This window comes from Emys orbicularis, chromosome 1, assembly GCF_028017835.1.
Source record: "Emys orbicularis isolate rEmyOrb1 chromosome 1, rEmyOrb1.hap1, whole genome shotgun sequence".
In the NCBI taxonomy this organism is placed as follows: Eukaryota; Metazoa; Chordata; order Testudines; family Emydidae; genus Emys; species Emys orbicularis.
The window spans coordinates 69,988,171-70,003,293 of record NC_088683.1 but is presented as its reverse complement, the minus strand read 5'-3'; the positions used below and the strand labels follow the sequence as shown (position 1 = coordinate 70,003,293).

Here is a 15,123-nt window from a genome sequence, read left to right as displayed (position 1 = left end):
GGCTGGATCAGCAGCTGAGTCAGGGGAGCATTCGGGACAGCTAAAAGGGGGGGAGCAGGAGATGCAAAGGTAGTTTTGTGTTCCTCTAATTCTGTGGACAGGCTGCACCAGGCCAATCTGCTGGTGCAGATTAGAGCAACCCAAAGGCTATTCTACCCTGTGCCAGCTTCCAGCAGACTCAGGAAGCCTGTATAGCAGCTGAGGCTCACCAGGACAAAGGGAAGATTTAGCCATAGTCGGGCGTGGTGTGGGAGCTGCTAGAGCACGTGTACACCTCCTGTTGAGTCCTCTACACTGGCATGAACCTCCAAGGGCTGAATCCAGTTACCTTAAGGCCACTTTGCACCTACAGCACAGCAGAAAGCAGCTGTGTGACCCAGCATCTAGGCCTTAGATTTTAGCCAAAAACTAGAGTATTTGAAGTAATATCCCCAAACAATTATGATTTGTATTTCAGACAAACTGGATAACATGTATGTTTATTTAGAAGCTGCAGCTTCACATTAAATGTAATTACTTTTCCCTGCAGCATTAAATCAAGCTTAGCTACTAAATGTGGACTATTAGAAACTTGATGGGGCAGTTGTGCAATTGAAGTGAAAGCAGCTTTCAAGTGGGCTCTAGCTGGGTTCAGTGGAAATTATGCCCACTTATCCCTTCTCAGAATGAGATCTACTGTGAGTAAGGATTTCTACCTCTTAACTTCTTTGATTCTAAATTCTATCAGCTGGTCGGCAGGAACCTCCACCACAGGTTACCAAAGCCACAATGAGAGCTGAGTGACTAGATCAACAAACCATTCACAGACACTCATTTCAGCTTTTTAATGAATTTGCTTGGACTTCATTTGAGCTCCTTTTGCTTTCTGTGAATGCTCTTAGAAATGAATTTGCTGAGAGGAAAAGTCATGGAGTTAAACAGTGAATTTCAATTGAATGTTGCAGAATTTTTGATTTTGTTCATTGTGCATGTCTGTATCAGAAACCTACTTAAGAACTATGTTCATCCAGTCAAAGAACGGCCACCATGTGTCCAATCAAATCAATGTGTTCATGTGAACGGATTTGTTGATTGATTTTCAGTGACAAATTTTTGGCAATCAGGAGCTTGTGAAAATAGCAAAGACCTAAAGCCAACAAAGACACCGCTCACTGTGATTAGTCTGTCCAGCTCATGGGACTACTTTCATGATCCCCGGTAGCCTAAGGTAACAAAGCCCCAATCCTGAAAACATTTACGCACATAAGTAGTCCATTTACAGGACTAATATTAGGAGAGATGGAAGTAGGTCCAGAATATGACTATTCACATGCAAAGGTGTGTGCAGGATCAGGAGCATAGAATGTAATCCAAATCCAAGTCCCCATATGATAGTATTGAGGGCAGTTAACATATCCATAGATCAGCTAGTCAGCAGTTTTTTTGGCTTACTGCAGCCCTATACAAAGAACACGCTGCGATATATAAGCCTTCCTGCTGATCACACTTAGGCAGAATTTTATTTCCTCAAGTTTAATATGTTGTAAGTGTCATCTAGTATCTAGTCCTTTCATTTTCCCCACATATTGTTGAGCAAAAGATACTAAAAAATGGAATGAACTGTTGAGATGCTAAAAATATTGGCTTTGAAACTCTCACTAAAGCAGAAGCTGAACAACAAAAGGTATAACAATAACAGTAGTTAAAAGACACAGGAAATGTACTTAGTAAATTTTGTCAGGAAGCCCTGTTTTGTGATTTTGCTATTTCTGTGTTAACCTTATTTTTCTCCTATTTGATACCAACTCCCAAACAGATCTAATAAACCCTTCTGCTTTTTCAGGATCAGTATCCGAGCTTTCACCCAGCTCTTTAGTGAAGACCTGAGGGAATTCACTGAGCCACTCTTCTCAGATACATTTTTCTCTTTACCAATCACTACTGAGTCAGGTGAGTTTCTCCTTTATTCTCTACTAACTGTACCAGTTACATGGGTATCACACCCATTGGTGTTGGAGTGGGTAGGAGAGTGCAGCAAGGACTTTGTTGCTGAACTGAGTTACTTTGAGATTCAGCTCTCCGCCAGTTAATATTTGGTATTCAGCACTGTCGGTTAAAACAATAGCTGTGATGCTTCCCCTTCCATCCATGATTTCCTTTAGAAATATAAAGCTTCCTACAGATTATAGGTGTTCGCTTTAAAAGGGAGCGAGTGAGCAAGCAAGAGAGTGAGGACTGTGCAGCATCCTTTGGGATAGAAATAATACGTAGGGCTAGATTCTCCAGTCTGCTTTCTGCCACTCAAGCTGCTCAAAGTGGACAGAAATGGCTAGTGGAAATTTCCCTTGGTGCAGGGGAGGTCTCTTCTGGTGTAAAACTGGCAGAGATGATCTAACCACCTCCTGCACCAGCTGTCCCATGTGTCCAGGGTGTCGGGGAGATGTCAGAGGTGGGAGGGAGGTGTGGCGGAACTATGCTGATCCTTCACGGTGTAAGGTCACCTAGGGACTTTATGCCAGAGTTAGACCTGCTCCTCAGCAACTCTTAACTTATGCCGTGGCCAAGCAGCACAGGATCTGGGAGCCACAACCAGCCCCCTATGTGCCCCCATCTCGGCTATGGTGGAGCAATAAGCCCGTAGGTTATAAATTGTTTGGGAAGGAACACATTGCCCAATAGAGGTGGGGTCCCTGACTGAGGGTCTTTAGTCACTGCTACAATACAAACAATAAATAATAACACAGCCCCTTGATACAAGGCTCTCAATACACTTTCCAAACACTGACTAAGCCTCAAAAACCCTTGAATCCAGGCAACAGTTACTTTCTGGATGTGAGAATGAAATGGGTTTGTCATCCAGTATAAATGGTCTCCAAATGGGACTGACCCAGTGAATTATCCTAGACTCAGTTTGAAAAATCCAGTGAATTACTGTAGCCTGGGGAGGAGACCTGAACTCCTGGAAAATCTTGCTGTTTCTTTCACTCCCTAATTCTATGGAGGGAGAGAACTTTTTTCTCTTCTACCTGTTTCTTGCCTACCTGATGTACGGGTGTAAGTTCTTGAAAAACTAAGGAAGTAATATCAAAGCCCAGTCCTCCAAATATATATGCAGTTGACATTCCTTTGTATTTATTTCAGTGTCTTTAACTGATAACATTGTATGTATCTAATTCCTTTGCTCTTTGTGTGTGTGTATCTATCTTAGAGCCCATGTTTGGAGTTATAGAAGGCGTGAGTGCTGGTTTGTTTCTCATTGTGATGGTGGTGGCTGTCACTGCTTTATTTGTCTACAAACAAAAAATTAGGTAAGTAGAAACTCCCTTTTTTAAATTTTTGTTGCACAAGGTCTGATGAAATTTGATTTTCCATCTATGGGCACGTCTTCACTACCCGCCAAATCGGTGGGTAGCAATCGATCTATTGGGGATCGACTTATCGCGTCTAGTGAAGATGCGATAAAATCGATCCCCGATGGCTCTTCCGTCGACTCCGGAAATCCACCGCGGCAAGAGGCGGAAGCGGAGTCGACGGCGGCGCGGCAGCGGTCGACTCACCGCCGTCCTCACAGCCAGGTAAGTCGACCTAAAATACGCCACTTCAGCTACGCTATTCACGTAGCTGAAGTTGCGTATCTTAGGTCGACCCTCCCCTGTAGTGTAGACCTAGCCTGAGACACTGAGGAAGGAGTAAAATTGGATGAAAACTTTAAATTGTATTTAGAAAAGCAAAAACTTCATTCCATTTCCCTCACCATTTGTACAAATTAAATATTGAACTAAGAAGGCCCATGTTATCCTTGATTTAAGGAACAGGATTTCCACTGATTAATAGGAGTTGCATGATCAAGGCTGCAATGTGACCTTTGGCTCTTAGTAGGGCTGGTCAACACATTTTCACTGGAGCAGTTTTCTGTCAGAAAATGTGGCTTCATTGAAACCTTTCCTGAGAACTTGTTGATTTCAATGACATTTTTGATGGGAAAACTTTGAAATGATTCATTTTGACCCTCTCATTTTGGAAACATTGAAATATTTTCTTTCAATAATGTCAAAAAGTTTAGTTTTGACTTTATTGTTCCATTTCATTTTGCACTGACTTTTATTCTATAATATTAATTGTATATCATATATATATATATATATATATATATATTATTTTAATTTAAATATATATAAATATTAAATATAATATTTTAACATAAAATGATAATTTTACCTTATTGAAACAAACATTTAACAGTATTGAAATGAAAATTTTTGATATTTCTGAGTCAAAAAAGTTTGGAATTTCTATTCTGTGGGAAATTTTGAAAATGCAACATTTCGCCTGGAGTTGGAATGGAATGTTTCTTTAAAATGTTGGGAATTGTTTTCCAACCAGCTCTAATTCTTAGTCTGCATGAAATTATTCTCTAGCAGTTTCTTCTAGACACTTAAGCCCAAATTCAATGCAGATGTCTAGATGCTGACCATGGAAAAAAGCATGTGCACTTGTGTGAAAACTTGCATTTGTTTGTGCATACAGACAAGTGCATGCCTACATATCTGTATACATACACCGCTACCATGAGTAAAATGCAGGTTTTGCATTCACAATAGGTGTATACATTTTCTCCTGGCTGCTACTTAGGTACCTGCATTTGAAAATATGTCCCTTATCCTCTAATTTATTTTTGCTCTGTATAGTTTGAATGTAAATCATATGAAGTGCATGTTTTCTGAACTGTATTGTGATTTCTTTGTTATGAGCTCTGTTCAATGGGTCAGTGAACGCTGGTATATTTTTCTGAGTCATATACAGTAGGTAAATATTTATTTCACTTACAAGAGAGGTTTCTGAGGGAACAAATGGTGATCAGAGGTGGAGAGACCATGTGTGTGGTTTAGTGGAACATAGGAATGTAGGACTGCAAGGGATCTCCTGAGTCACTGAGTCCAGATCCCAGCTATTGCAGGCACCCCATCATATAATCCCATTCATAAATTTATCAAGCTCCATCTTAAAACTAGTTTGGTTGTTTGCCCCCACAACTCCTAGTGGGAGGCTGTTCCAGCGTCTCACTCCTCTGATGGTTAGAAACCTTCTAATTTCCAACCTGAATTTGTTCATGGCCAGTAAACACCAGGAAGGGAGAAGAGCTATTTAGCTAATGGACAATGTTGGCACAAGAACAGATGGGTGTAAACTGGCCATGAATAGTGGAATGAGCACAGAATGAATTCCCAAAACTCCCCAAATCTATCCAAGTGCTGCCACTGACTACTGCTCTGATCCTTCATAAGTCCCAAATGGTCTGATTTTCAGAGGTGCTGAGCACCCACAATACTTGAAGCCAGTGGGAGCTGCAGGCACTCTGCACTTCTGAAAAGCGCAGCAGTAACCTGTTCCCCATCTGCACATGGAACTAGGGATAATACCTACCTCACAGGGATGTTCTGCAGATCGGTTGGTTAGGCCTTATCCTGCCATAGGACCAGGGCCGGTGGAAGGATGTTTCGCGCCCTAGGCGAAACTTCCACCTTGCGCCCCCCCCCGTCCCCAAGCCCCCGCCCTGAGGTGCACACCCCCCCCCACGGCAGCTCCCCCCCTCCGCCCTGAGGCACCCCCCCGCGGCTGCTCCCCACCCCCACCCTGAGTCACACCCCCCCCCCCGTGGCAGCTCCCCACCCTGAGGCACCCCCCCCCTGCGGCAACTCACCCCTGCCCCCCCCTTGCTGCAGGCGGCCCTCCCCGCACTCTACTGCCCCAGCTCCCTCCGCCTAAATGCTGGCGGCGACCTGGGTGGCCGAAGATCTGGCCGCCGCGGTCGCTGCCGCAGAAAATGGCGGTCCCCCAAATCCTAGTGCCCTAGGCGACCGCCTAGGTCGCCTAAATGGTTGTACCAGCCCTGCACAGGACACCCGTTAGGACTGACTGGAAAACGAGAATTCCATGTCAGCAGAAATTTTGAGGATTTGATTTTTTTTTTTTTCATTATGTGTTGGAACAAAACCAAGACCTTTCTAAATTTTTTAAGGGGAAAAAAAAAACAGAGTGGGAGATTCAGACTAGAGACTTGAACCTGGGTCTCTGACATACCAGGTGAGCACGCTGGCCAGTGAGAGAGAGAAGCACCCACCCAGTCTATTGGTTATGCTGGGGTGGGTGCTTCTCTCTCTCACTGGAAATTCCCTCCTGGACCTGAGAAACGTTCCCCAAAAAAGGTTTTCCATGAAAAGTTTCAGTTTTGACAAATCAGCATGTCAGTTAAAAAATTCCTGACTAGCTCTAATACCCACTTTAGTGGTAGTTTGGGCTGTGTCTCTTATGGTAAAAGCAGCCTGTTATTGTTTTACACCATTTTTTCTATATATGATATAATATTATTATCCTATTGCAGCAAACTAAGGTACAGGAAAACTGTGCAGCTGCAAAGATCCACTTCAGAGCCGCAAATGAAACAGCCATCTTTTTTTATTCCTTTTCTTTATTTCCTGCCACAAGATACTTTCGTTGCCCAACTCACGTTGACATTTGAACATAGCACTAAAACCAAAGTAAGAATAGCTTCCTTTGTATTGCAGTAATGGCCATGAACGACCTACAGCAAGGCTGAGCGTTCGCAGGGACAGGCCGTTGTCCGTCCATCTGAACTTGGGGCAGAGAGGGTAATCTCAAAGTTTGTTTCTAAGAGAAAACTGTTTTAACATGGCATCATAGATGAAACAGTCTCTCCGGTCACTCACTGACAAGTTGTTTCTTTTTCTTTTGAAATTATTTCTAGGAGCCGGAGAATTTCCAGGTAAAAGCAAATATTTCTTCATTTAAAACATCTTCATTTGTAATGAATTAGATGAATAATGTCCTTGTTCTGTCCTGGGGTAACTTTGTTTTTTGTCTTGTTTTCTTCTGTCGAATGTTTTAGTCCAATAAAGATAAATCAGTTTGAAGGGCACTTCACCAAACTCCAAGCAGATTCCAACTACCTCCTGTCCAAGGAGTATGAGGTACGAATCCAATCCAGTCAAACCATTTCTTTATTGAACCAACTGGTTGGGTGCTAACTCTGGCTCACTAACCCTTCAGCCCCAGAGACATGCATTCCCGGGTCTTCTTCACACAAGTGAAAATGAGTTTGACAGTCTCAGCTTAGACCCTGTTTGTCCTGCTGCCAAAACCACAACTTAATTAGGCTCAGCTTGATCCAGTTGGCAGCCTCCATTCATCAAAGGCCCAGCACAGGACCACCAGGATGTGCTGAGGGTCAGGACTGAGTTGTGTGAGCAGAGTGTGACAAATCGTGAACAGTGCCTACCAGAAGTGTGCCTGGCTCATGCCACCAGTTCTCTAATTTGAGTCTAATAAAAATCATTTCCTTTCCTTAGCCTTGCATGCTGTACATTCCGTGTTGTAGCATCCTTTGATTATTTTCACCTCGCATTCATTTCGGCCTTTTGCAGGACTTAAAAGATGTGGGTCGAAACCAATCGTGTGACATAGCGCTTTTGCCGGAGAACAGAGGGAAAAATCGATACAATAATATATTGCCCTGTAAGTTTTATATTTGGATATATAATATTACATCACACCAGCTATTTTTCACTTCTTTTCAGGATGGGATCGGGCATGTAGCATATCCCTTTCCTTGTTTCGCCCTGTCAGAGATGAAATAGCATTGCCAAGCCAAGCCTTGGTGCTTTGATGCTGTCGGTGTATGGCCATGAGCGGCTTTAAAACAGCAGCTCCCATGAAATTTCACTTCCCACCAGAGGCGTAATGACTAGTGCTCATTCTGTTTATAAAAGGCTTCAGCTGTTCTAGCCTTTCAGCGGTTCTGTCAGGGTGGATAGTAGGAATAATAGAAACCTTGTCACGTGTGTTTTGTGTGATCAGCAACTGGGCTACCTGCTCCCTGGTCATTCAGCTATAGTCAGTTCAAACCTGTCTAGTTGCCACAAATCACTTATTTGACATCGATAGGTGACAGTCGCTTCCTTCAGAGTTAATAATGAGCCTGCAGTACACAGTGCCCCCAGCATGGCACAAGGGGATAATCCTGAAGGAGTCCTCTTTCATACAAGACAAAGATCCTGACTGTACGTGGCACATGAGAATGGGGACAGCCCTGGGGAATGCCTATTGGAGGTAATTAGCCTACCTTAAATAGCCCCCTGCAATTTCATTGGGCTATGGTAGCATTCAGCTTAATTTCTTGCCATGTAGCATTGCCATGTGCCGTGGTTAGTTGCCATGTTTTATCCAGAGGTGGCTGTATTTCAGTAGTGGTGATGGGATCCCTCCATGGGTATGTCTGACTGCAGCTTGGAGGGTGCTTCGCAGCTCAGATAGACAGACATATGGTAGCTTGTGCACTTAAAATAGCAGTGTAGCTGGGGGTAGCATGAGCGGTGGCTCAGGCTACCCACCCACGTACATACCCAGTAGGTCTGGGAGGGTTTGTATTTGTAGCACGCTAGCTCAAGCAGAGTTGCACTTGTCTGTCTACCCGTGCTGGGAAGTACCCACCCAACTGCCGTGTAGAAGTACCCAAAGTGTGTATGGCGCTCTGGTACCTTTATGTCTCAGTCTGCCCTGGACGGGCAACTCTGCAGCCAGAGACTCAGGAGGAATGCTGTCTTGCTCAGTCACCCAGCATTTTCCCAGGGGACTGCACAAAGAAGTGGGGACACTGCTGTTCTGTCAAGGAGAAGACTGTATGCTGTCCTCCATGCATAGCTGGCCCTGCCTTCAGAGGTAAAGAGGGATGCAGCCATAGTCCCACCATTACCTTAACTCCCTACCTCTTTCAAGTAGCTGGCATCCACCAGAGCACAACCAGGGAAGAGGCTTGTACTCTACAATGGGATTGCGCTCACCTGTGGAAAAATGGGGTGAAGTCTCCCTGGGCTAAATCCACAAAGGTACTTAGGCATTGCAGTGCCTAACCACTAGGTGCCCTGCCCAGCCCTCCATTCTGAGTTAGACATTTAGGCTCCCCATCAATGCATGAGGGGAGGTAGGCACCCAACACAGGGATCCTGTGAAACCATCAGTGTCATGCAAAAGGAAGGAGAAGGACTAAGGGCCCAGATTCACAAAGGTACTTAGGCATCTGCTCCCATTGGTCTGGGCCATTACTTACCTGACAGGCCAGAGGGAGGCACCTCCCTCCACTCAGAATTCTCCACCATGAATCCTCTCCTGACATTAGACACCTGAGCTGGGTAAGCCCATGCCCTAGCAGATGAAACCCAGACCATTCTCCTGAAAGACAAGAGACCTACCCCACTGTAGCCAATAGCCCTGTGTTTATAGCACTCACTTGGAATGTGGGAGACCTGTTTTCAAATCTCCACTCAGATTTGAAACCAGGACTTGAACCCACAAGTCCCACATCTAAGGAGAGTCCCTAGCCCACAGGGCATTGTGTATTGTGGGTGGATCACTCTCAGTCTCTCCCGTTGGAGCTTTCCACTTAGTATAAATAATTGGAGGAGGGACTTAAACCTGGATTTCCTGCATCCCAAGTGAATACTCTGGCCACTACGTTCGGGGACAGACGCTCACACTCTCATTTGTGTGATGGCTGATCCTGAAGGTGTGCCCCAACATCTCTGGGGTCAGGCCCCACACGTGAGATTGGTGGGAAACCACTAGTTTGAGAATCCTGCTTTGGAGCTTCAGCTTGAGCAACAGTTCTGAGCAGTTCGTTAGCTGTGGGTTGGTATCAGCTGTTAGGCAGCTTTGCACATGCCCACCATCGGAAACGTAGACACTTACCGGGGTAGGCAGGAGCTTAGCAGTAGTTTTGAGCATGCCGGTGGCACCTACATTGTGGACTGAGGTGCCGAACGAGGCAATTACGCGCCTATGGACCTTTGCGGTTCTAGCTCCTTGCATACAATCTCGTTATCGGCCGCAATGTGCCTTGGAACCCCCCTGGTGAAAGGTGTTGTACAAATGTGGGTGGCTATCATTTGCAAACAAACCTTCCAACTCTGACCGTGAAAGTGCAGTTGGTATTTTAACATGGGCACATTTCCATTTATGTGAAAGGGATGAAAAATCAAGACCTAGGCATAAACCTCTTGTAATACATTTCTTCACAGATGATTCGTCGAGAGTGAAGCTTTCCAACGTAGATGATGATCCTTGCTCAGATTATATTAATGCAAGCTACATACCAGTAAGTGGCTCAGTGGTGTTTTTTATAGTCCTTGTCTCTCCAATGATAATTTCACCTTCCTATGAAACTTAACATGGAGCTAGATTCTTAGGGCTCCCTCCTTTCATATGTTCACTGGTTTTAACTAAAAGTCTGAGAACTGTTTTTGTGTGTGTGCTGAAAGGCCATGTCTGATTGCCATATAGTTAACTGAGACTGATTCAGTCAGCTCTTAAAACCTCTTCCCTGGATTGCTATAGTCATATAAGATTGTTGTTATAATTGGCCAAAGACAACTTCTGAAAGGTCACTGTTTTTATACAATTTCTGCAAGAAGCACAGCTATCACTGAGATCATACTTCCGGACTTGTATTGCGTCCTGAAAGTGTTTGCACCATGTATTATGGTGAAATTGGCTGAGATTACAATTGTGCCCTTTGCCAGGGAATTATGATTGATAATAGGAGAGCCCTAACGATCCAGATTTCAATCCAGAGCTCAGTTAATTAACGGCAAACAGCAAAACAAAACAAAAAAAAACAGTGGTTCAAAATGCCTAGGGCAGTGCTGAACACAATAGAAAGATGAAAAATCTCTGACTAATTCTAATAAATACCTTCCAGCAATATTTAAATACACTGGCACTTTCTCTTCCTCCTCCCTGCTCCCACCAGCCTTCTGCTTCCAGAGTTTAGGGCGTCCTTTAGTTTTCAAGCTGTGGCTGCAGTGAAGATGCTGATGTCACAACAGTGGTGGTTTGTTTGCAGTTGCTATAAGGTCTGTTTCTCTGGCATTATAGAAACTAACTGGAATTTCCTGAATTCGTAGGGCAATAATTTTCGCAGGGAATACATTGCGACTCAGGGCCCTTTGCCTGGCACCAAAGATGATTTCTGGAAGATGGCATGGGAACAGAATGTTCACAATATTGTCATGGTAACCCAGTGTGTCGAGAAGGGCCGAGTGAGTAGCGAGGTTTCTTGCTTATTCATTACTATTTTTAAATTTTGTATTTATTATTTGTATGACACTAACACCCACAGACATCAGCTGAGATCAAAGTCCCATTATGCTAGGCCGTGACACGTAGTAAGAGACAATGCCTGCCCCTACGAGCTTAGAACCAGGTTTTTGAAGCTATTTAGGCACCTAAATCTCTTTTGATTGCAGTAGGAGTTAGGTGCCTGCATGCCTTTAAACATCTGGCCCTTGTGGCCTAAATAGACAAGACAGAAAAAGGATACGTGGGGAAGCAGAGGCACAAAGAGGTGAAGTGACTAATCCAAGGTCACACACAGTGGGTCAGTGAGAGAGCTAAGAATAGAACCCACTGCACAATGTACAAAGGGTTGAGATATGGGAGGACAAAGGTGGAAATCAATAAAGATCATGAGATAAGCACCATGCATTACTTCATGGTCTATTTATTTAAGGTTAGTATATTACAATTATGAAACTTCTCTGGGCCTTACACTTACTTATTTCACTGTCCATGACAACCTCATAAAACTTATAGTGCTGTAATCAGAATATGAGCCACCATAAAAACATCTTCTATGTATGGTACAGAACAAGTGACTAAACTGGGAAAACCGTAAATATTCTTTCCTTCCCTGATACCCCCATATAGACACACACAGGTAATGGTTACATCCAAGTCCATTGCATTTGTTTTGTTTTTTTTTAAAAGCCAGAGCAGCCTCCCTGCATTCCCAATCACTCTTTAAACCAGAGATTGAATTGGGGGGAAGCATGGGAAGTAGTGGTCCACGCTCCATCTTCTTGAGTTGTCAAGACAAGACTCTACTCACAGCTGATCTTCTTAATATGATCATCCCTCCTCTTTTCATGTGCTTTGATCAACAGTAAAATAGTTAACAATGTTGACATTTAAATTGCAAATATTAGGCTTTATAATTAAGATACCCTTGTCATGAATAAGACAATGCATGCTTCTTTCAGAGCTGTTGTTTCAGGCTGTCTTCAGACTCAGGTAGATATCACTGAATTGGTTCATACTCTGATCATGTATGGTTGTAAGGTTGTCTTTAGCAACTAAAGATGTAAGGTAAGCGTGTAAGGTGTAAGGTTGTCTTTAGCAAATAAAAGAGCTAGAGACTTTTTTTTTTTTTTTTAAATAAAAGGTTAGATTCTAGCACACTCCAGGAAAAAGTACTGGTTCACCGAATCAGCCCAGATCAACCTCTGCTTTAAACATAGTCTAAAGAGTGCAAGCAATCATAACTGTATGTAGAAATGCTTTTTGCTGTTTAGGCCCTGACGTAGCAAAGTACTTAAGCAATGCCTAACTCAATGGGACCTCTTGCATACTTAGTTAAGCACGTGTTTAGGTCCTTTGTTGATTACATGTGTATATGGATTATTTTAGCTGCCTTAATTGTCCATCTACTGATGCATGACTGCTTCTTGCCTCCCTGGAAGCGGGGACAGTTAGGAACCCTGTGCAAAAATTGAGCAGATAAGTTGTTTAAATATGACAGGTTGGCTCCAGCTGTTGTTATTATTGACAACTCTTTTCTTTGTCCATACAGGTGAAGTGCGATCATTACTGGCCCCTGGACCAGGATTCCTTGTATTACGGAGACCTGATAGTTGAGATGCTGTCTGAGTCAGTGCTTCCGGAATGGACAATAAGGGAGTTTAAAATTTGTAGTGTATGTTTGTTTATTTTATTTTATTTTTTAAAAATCTGTTAGGAAAACTTAGAATGGTTAAACTTCACACATCCTGATTGCTCTCCAGTGACCTACTCCCTAGTGGCAGCTGTAACAGAACATGATGTTCGTTACAAAGACGTGGTGTGTTAGAACATCTGCCTCTTAACTGTTCTGATTATCCACATTTCTGTGATCTGACAGGAAGAGCAGCTTGACTCAAAGAGGCTCATTCGTCACTTTCATTACACAGTATGGCCAGACCATGGAGTTCCAGAGACCACCCAGTCCCTGATCCAGTTTGTAAGAACTGTAAGGGATTATATCAACAGGACTCCGGACACCGGACCAACCATTCTGCACTGCAGGTATAAATGAAAGCAGGATGTCATTAGTTCAGGAGTTTTATCAAATATATTTAAAAGATCTCTACTGTTGGTGTCTGTCAGGGGGTAACTTTTGCTTAAATTTCTATAGAACAGCCCCAGGCTTTAATTGAGAGACTATGGGCTAGGTGGTCCAGAGCAGTGTTTGACACACATGCCCTCATCCTGGGAGATGCTGGGTGCCCAACTAGTGGCAGTGAATAACAGTTCTTAGGAGGTCCTGCCTCCAGGTAGGACCACTAGAGCACTGTCCCTGGCACACCTGCTATTCCAGGGGGACCCTCAGCTGCTGCCTTCTGGCAGATTTTTAAGTCTCCTTTGCACTGCTGGCTCTGGCCCAAAGTCTCATTACCCCTTTTTAATTAAGAAAAAGTGTAACTAGGGGTAAATCTGAGCTGCAAACGTGTGTCCAGATCTTCATAGATGTTTAAGGCAGAAGGGACCATTGTGACCATCTAATCTGACCTCCGGCATAACACAGGCCAAAGAACCTCACCCAAAAATGTGAAGCTTTGTAGGTTAACTACAACATTTGGGTCCTTATTCAGGGTCGTAGTCTGAATCTGCTGGTTCATCTCTAGAAAGAAAACAGCTTGAAAGGCTCCTTACAAACAGATTTGGATATATTGAACTGTCAGCCTAACTTGATCCATAGTGACGAACAGGAGATATCACAATTAGTTCTTCTACGACTCCAAACGAAAAATCTAGCTCCACTGTAAACTATTCCCATCTGAAATCCTAGAGCTGCCACTTGTATAGTGCAGTTAACCCAAAGACCATGATGGATCTATAGCAATGCAAATCTGATCCTTGCCTGAGTGAAATGTAAAGATGGCGAGAGCTTTGACCCAGTGGGTTTGTATTTTCCATCTCTTTTCAGTGCTGGTGTTGGTAGGACAGGCACATTCATTGCACTGGATCGAATCCTTCAGCAACTAGACTCTAAGGACTCAGTGGATATTTATGGAGCAGTGCATGATCTAAGACTTCACAGGGTTCACATGGTTCAGACAGAGGTAAGCTTTGGATATGGCACAGAACGGCACATCTTCATCATTCATATACTAATAATAGTTTGAACACAGAGAGTGTTTCATCTGAGGATCTCAAAGCACTTCACAACTGTTCATAAATTAGGCCTTGTGGCACCACTGTAAGATAGTTAACAGATACTGTATAGGGTGACCAGATGAGAGGAAGAAAATATCGGGACACATGGGCGGGGGGTGTCCGCCAGCGGAGCAAAAAAAAAAGCCAAGTGCTGCCGGCAGAGCGAAATATCGGGACAAATTGCGTCCCAACCAAAGATCGGTCAGGACGCGGGACAAACACCTAAATATTGGGACGGTCCCGATTTTATCGTGATGTCTGGTCACCCTAGTACTGTAGCACTTAGAACCTGATCTAATTCCTGCTGAAGCTAGTGGGATTTTTTTCCATTGCCTCTTTCCATCAGGCCCTTACATATCAAGTTCTATTCACATCTTAGAAATAGGGATCACTTCACCCACCACTGAACTGCAGTCATCCCCATGAATGTAATGCAGCAGACCTTTAACAGCACATTGCACTGGAGTTACTGAGTTATATAAATATATTGGGGGAAGGAACATAAGCATTTAAGTACATTGGAGATGGGCACTAAGATGGATAGCTAGGCGGACATAAAGGGAGAAAACAATGGAGGATGGAGAAAATTACTCATGTGTTTATTATTTTAAAACTGTAGCACTCTGACCTTGCAGCTGTGTGGTGTCCTTGTACTTACTGGGCTGACGTGTCCATCTTTCATTATGCTATTGGGAAGAAAGATCAATCTTTTCCTAACGCATTATACAGAAGGGACTGAATCTATTCTGTTAGCACAGGATAAGCAGGTCTTTTATGCTTTTAAAAGTGCAGGAAAATCACTTTCAGAGAATGGTGACTTAA

At 43.5% G+C, this 15,123-nt stretch overlaps 1 protein-coding gene across 1 annotated transcript in view; it reads left to right on the top strand.

Annotated features, from left to right (window-relative positions):
- Window positions 1-15,123, top strand: part of PTPRB (protein tyrosine phosphatase receptor type B) — an 87,141-nt gene that overhangs the window by 67,395 nt on the left and 4,623 nt on the right. Inside the window, exons 22-32 of the mRNA XM_065413720.1 lie at window positions 1,823-1,929; window positions 3,188-3,287; window positions 6,546-6,629; window positions 6,746-6,763; window positions 6,887-6,968; window positions 7,422-7,512; window positions 10,071-10,147; window positions 10,956-11,090; window positions 12,680-12,802; window positions 13,007-13,170; window positions 14,072-14,207. Of these exons, the coding sequence (XP_065269792.1) occupies window positions 1,823-1,929; window positions 3,188-3,287; window positions 6,546-6,629; window positions 6,746-6,763; window positions 6,887-6,968; window positions 7,422-7,512; window positions 10,071-10,147; window positions 10,956-11,090; window positions 12,680-12,802; window positions 13,007-13,170; window positions 14,072-14,207 (1,117 nt within the window). The remainder of the gene's footprint in view (window positions 1-1,822; window positions 1,930-3,187; window positions 3,288-6,545; window positions 6,630-6,745; window positions 6,764-6,886; window positions 6,969-7,421; window positions 7,513-10,070; window positions 10,148-10,955; window positions 11,091-12,679; window positions 12,803-13,006; window positions 13,171-14,071; window positions 14,208-15,123) is intronic.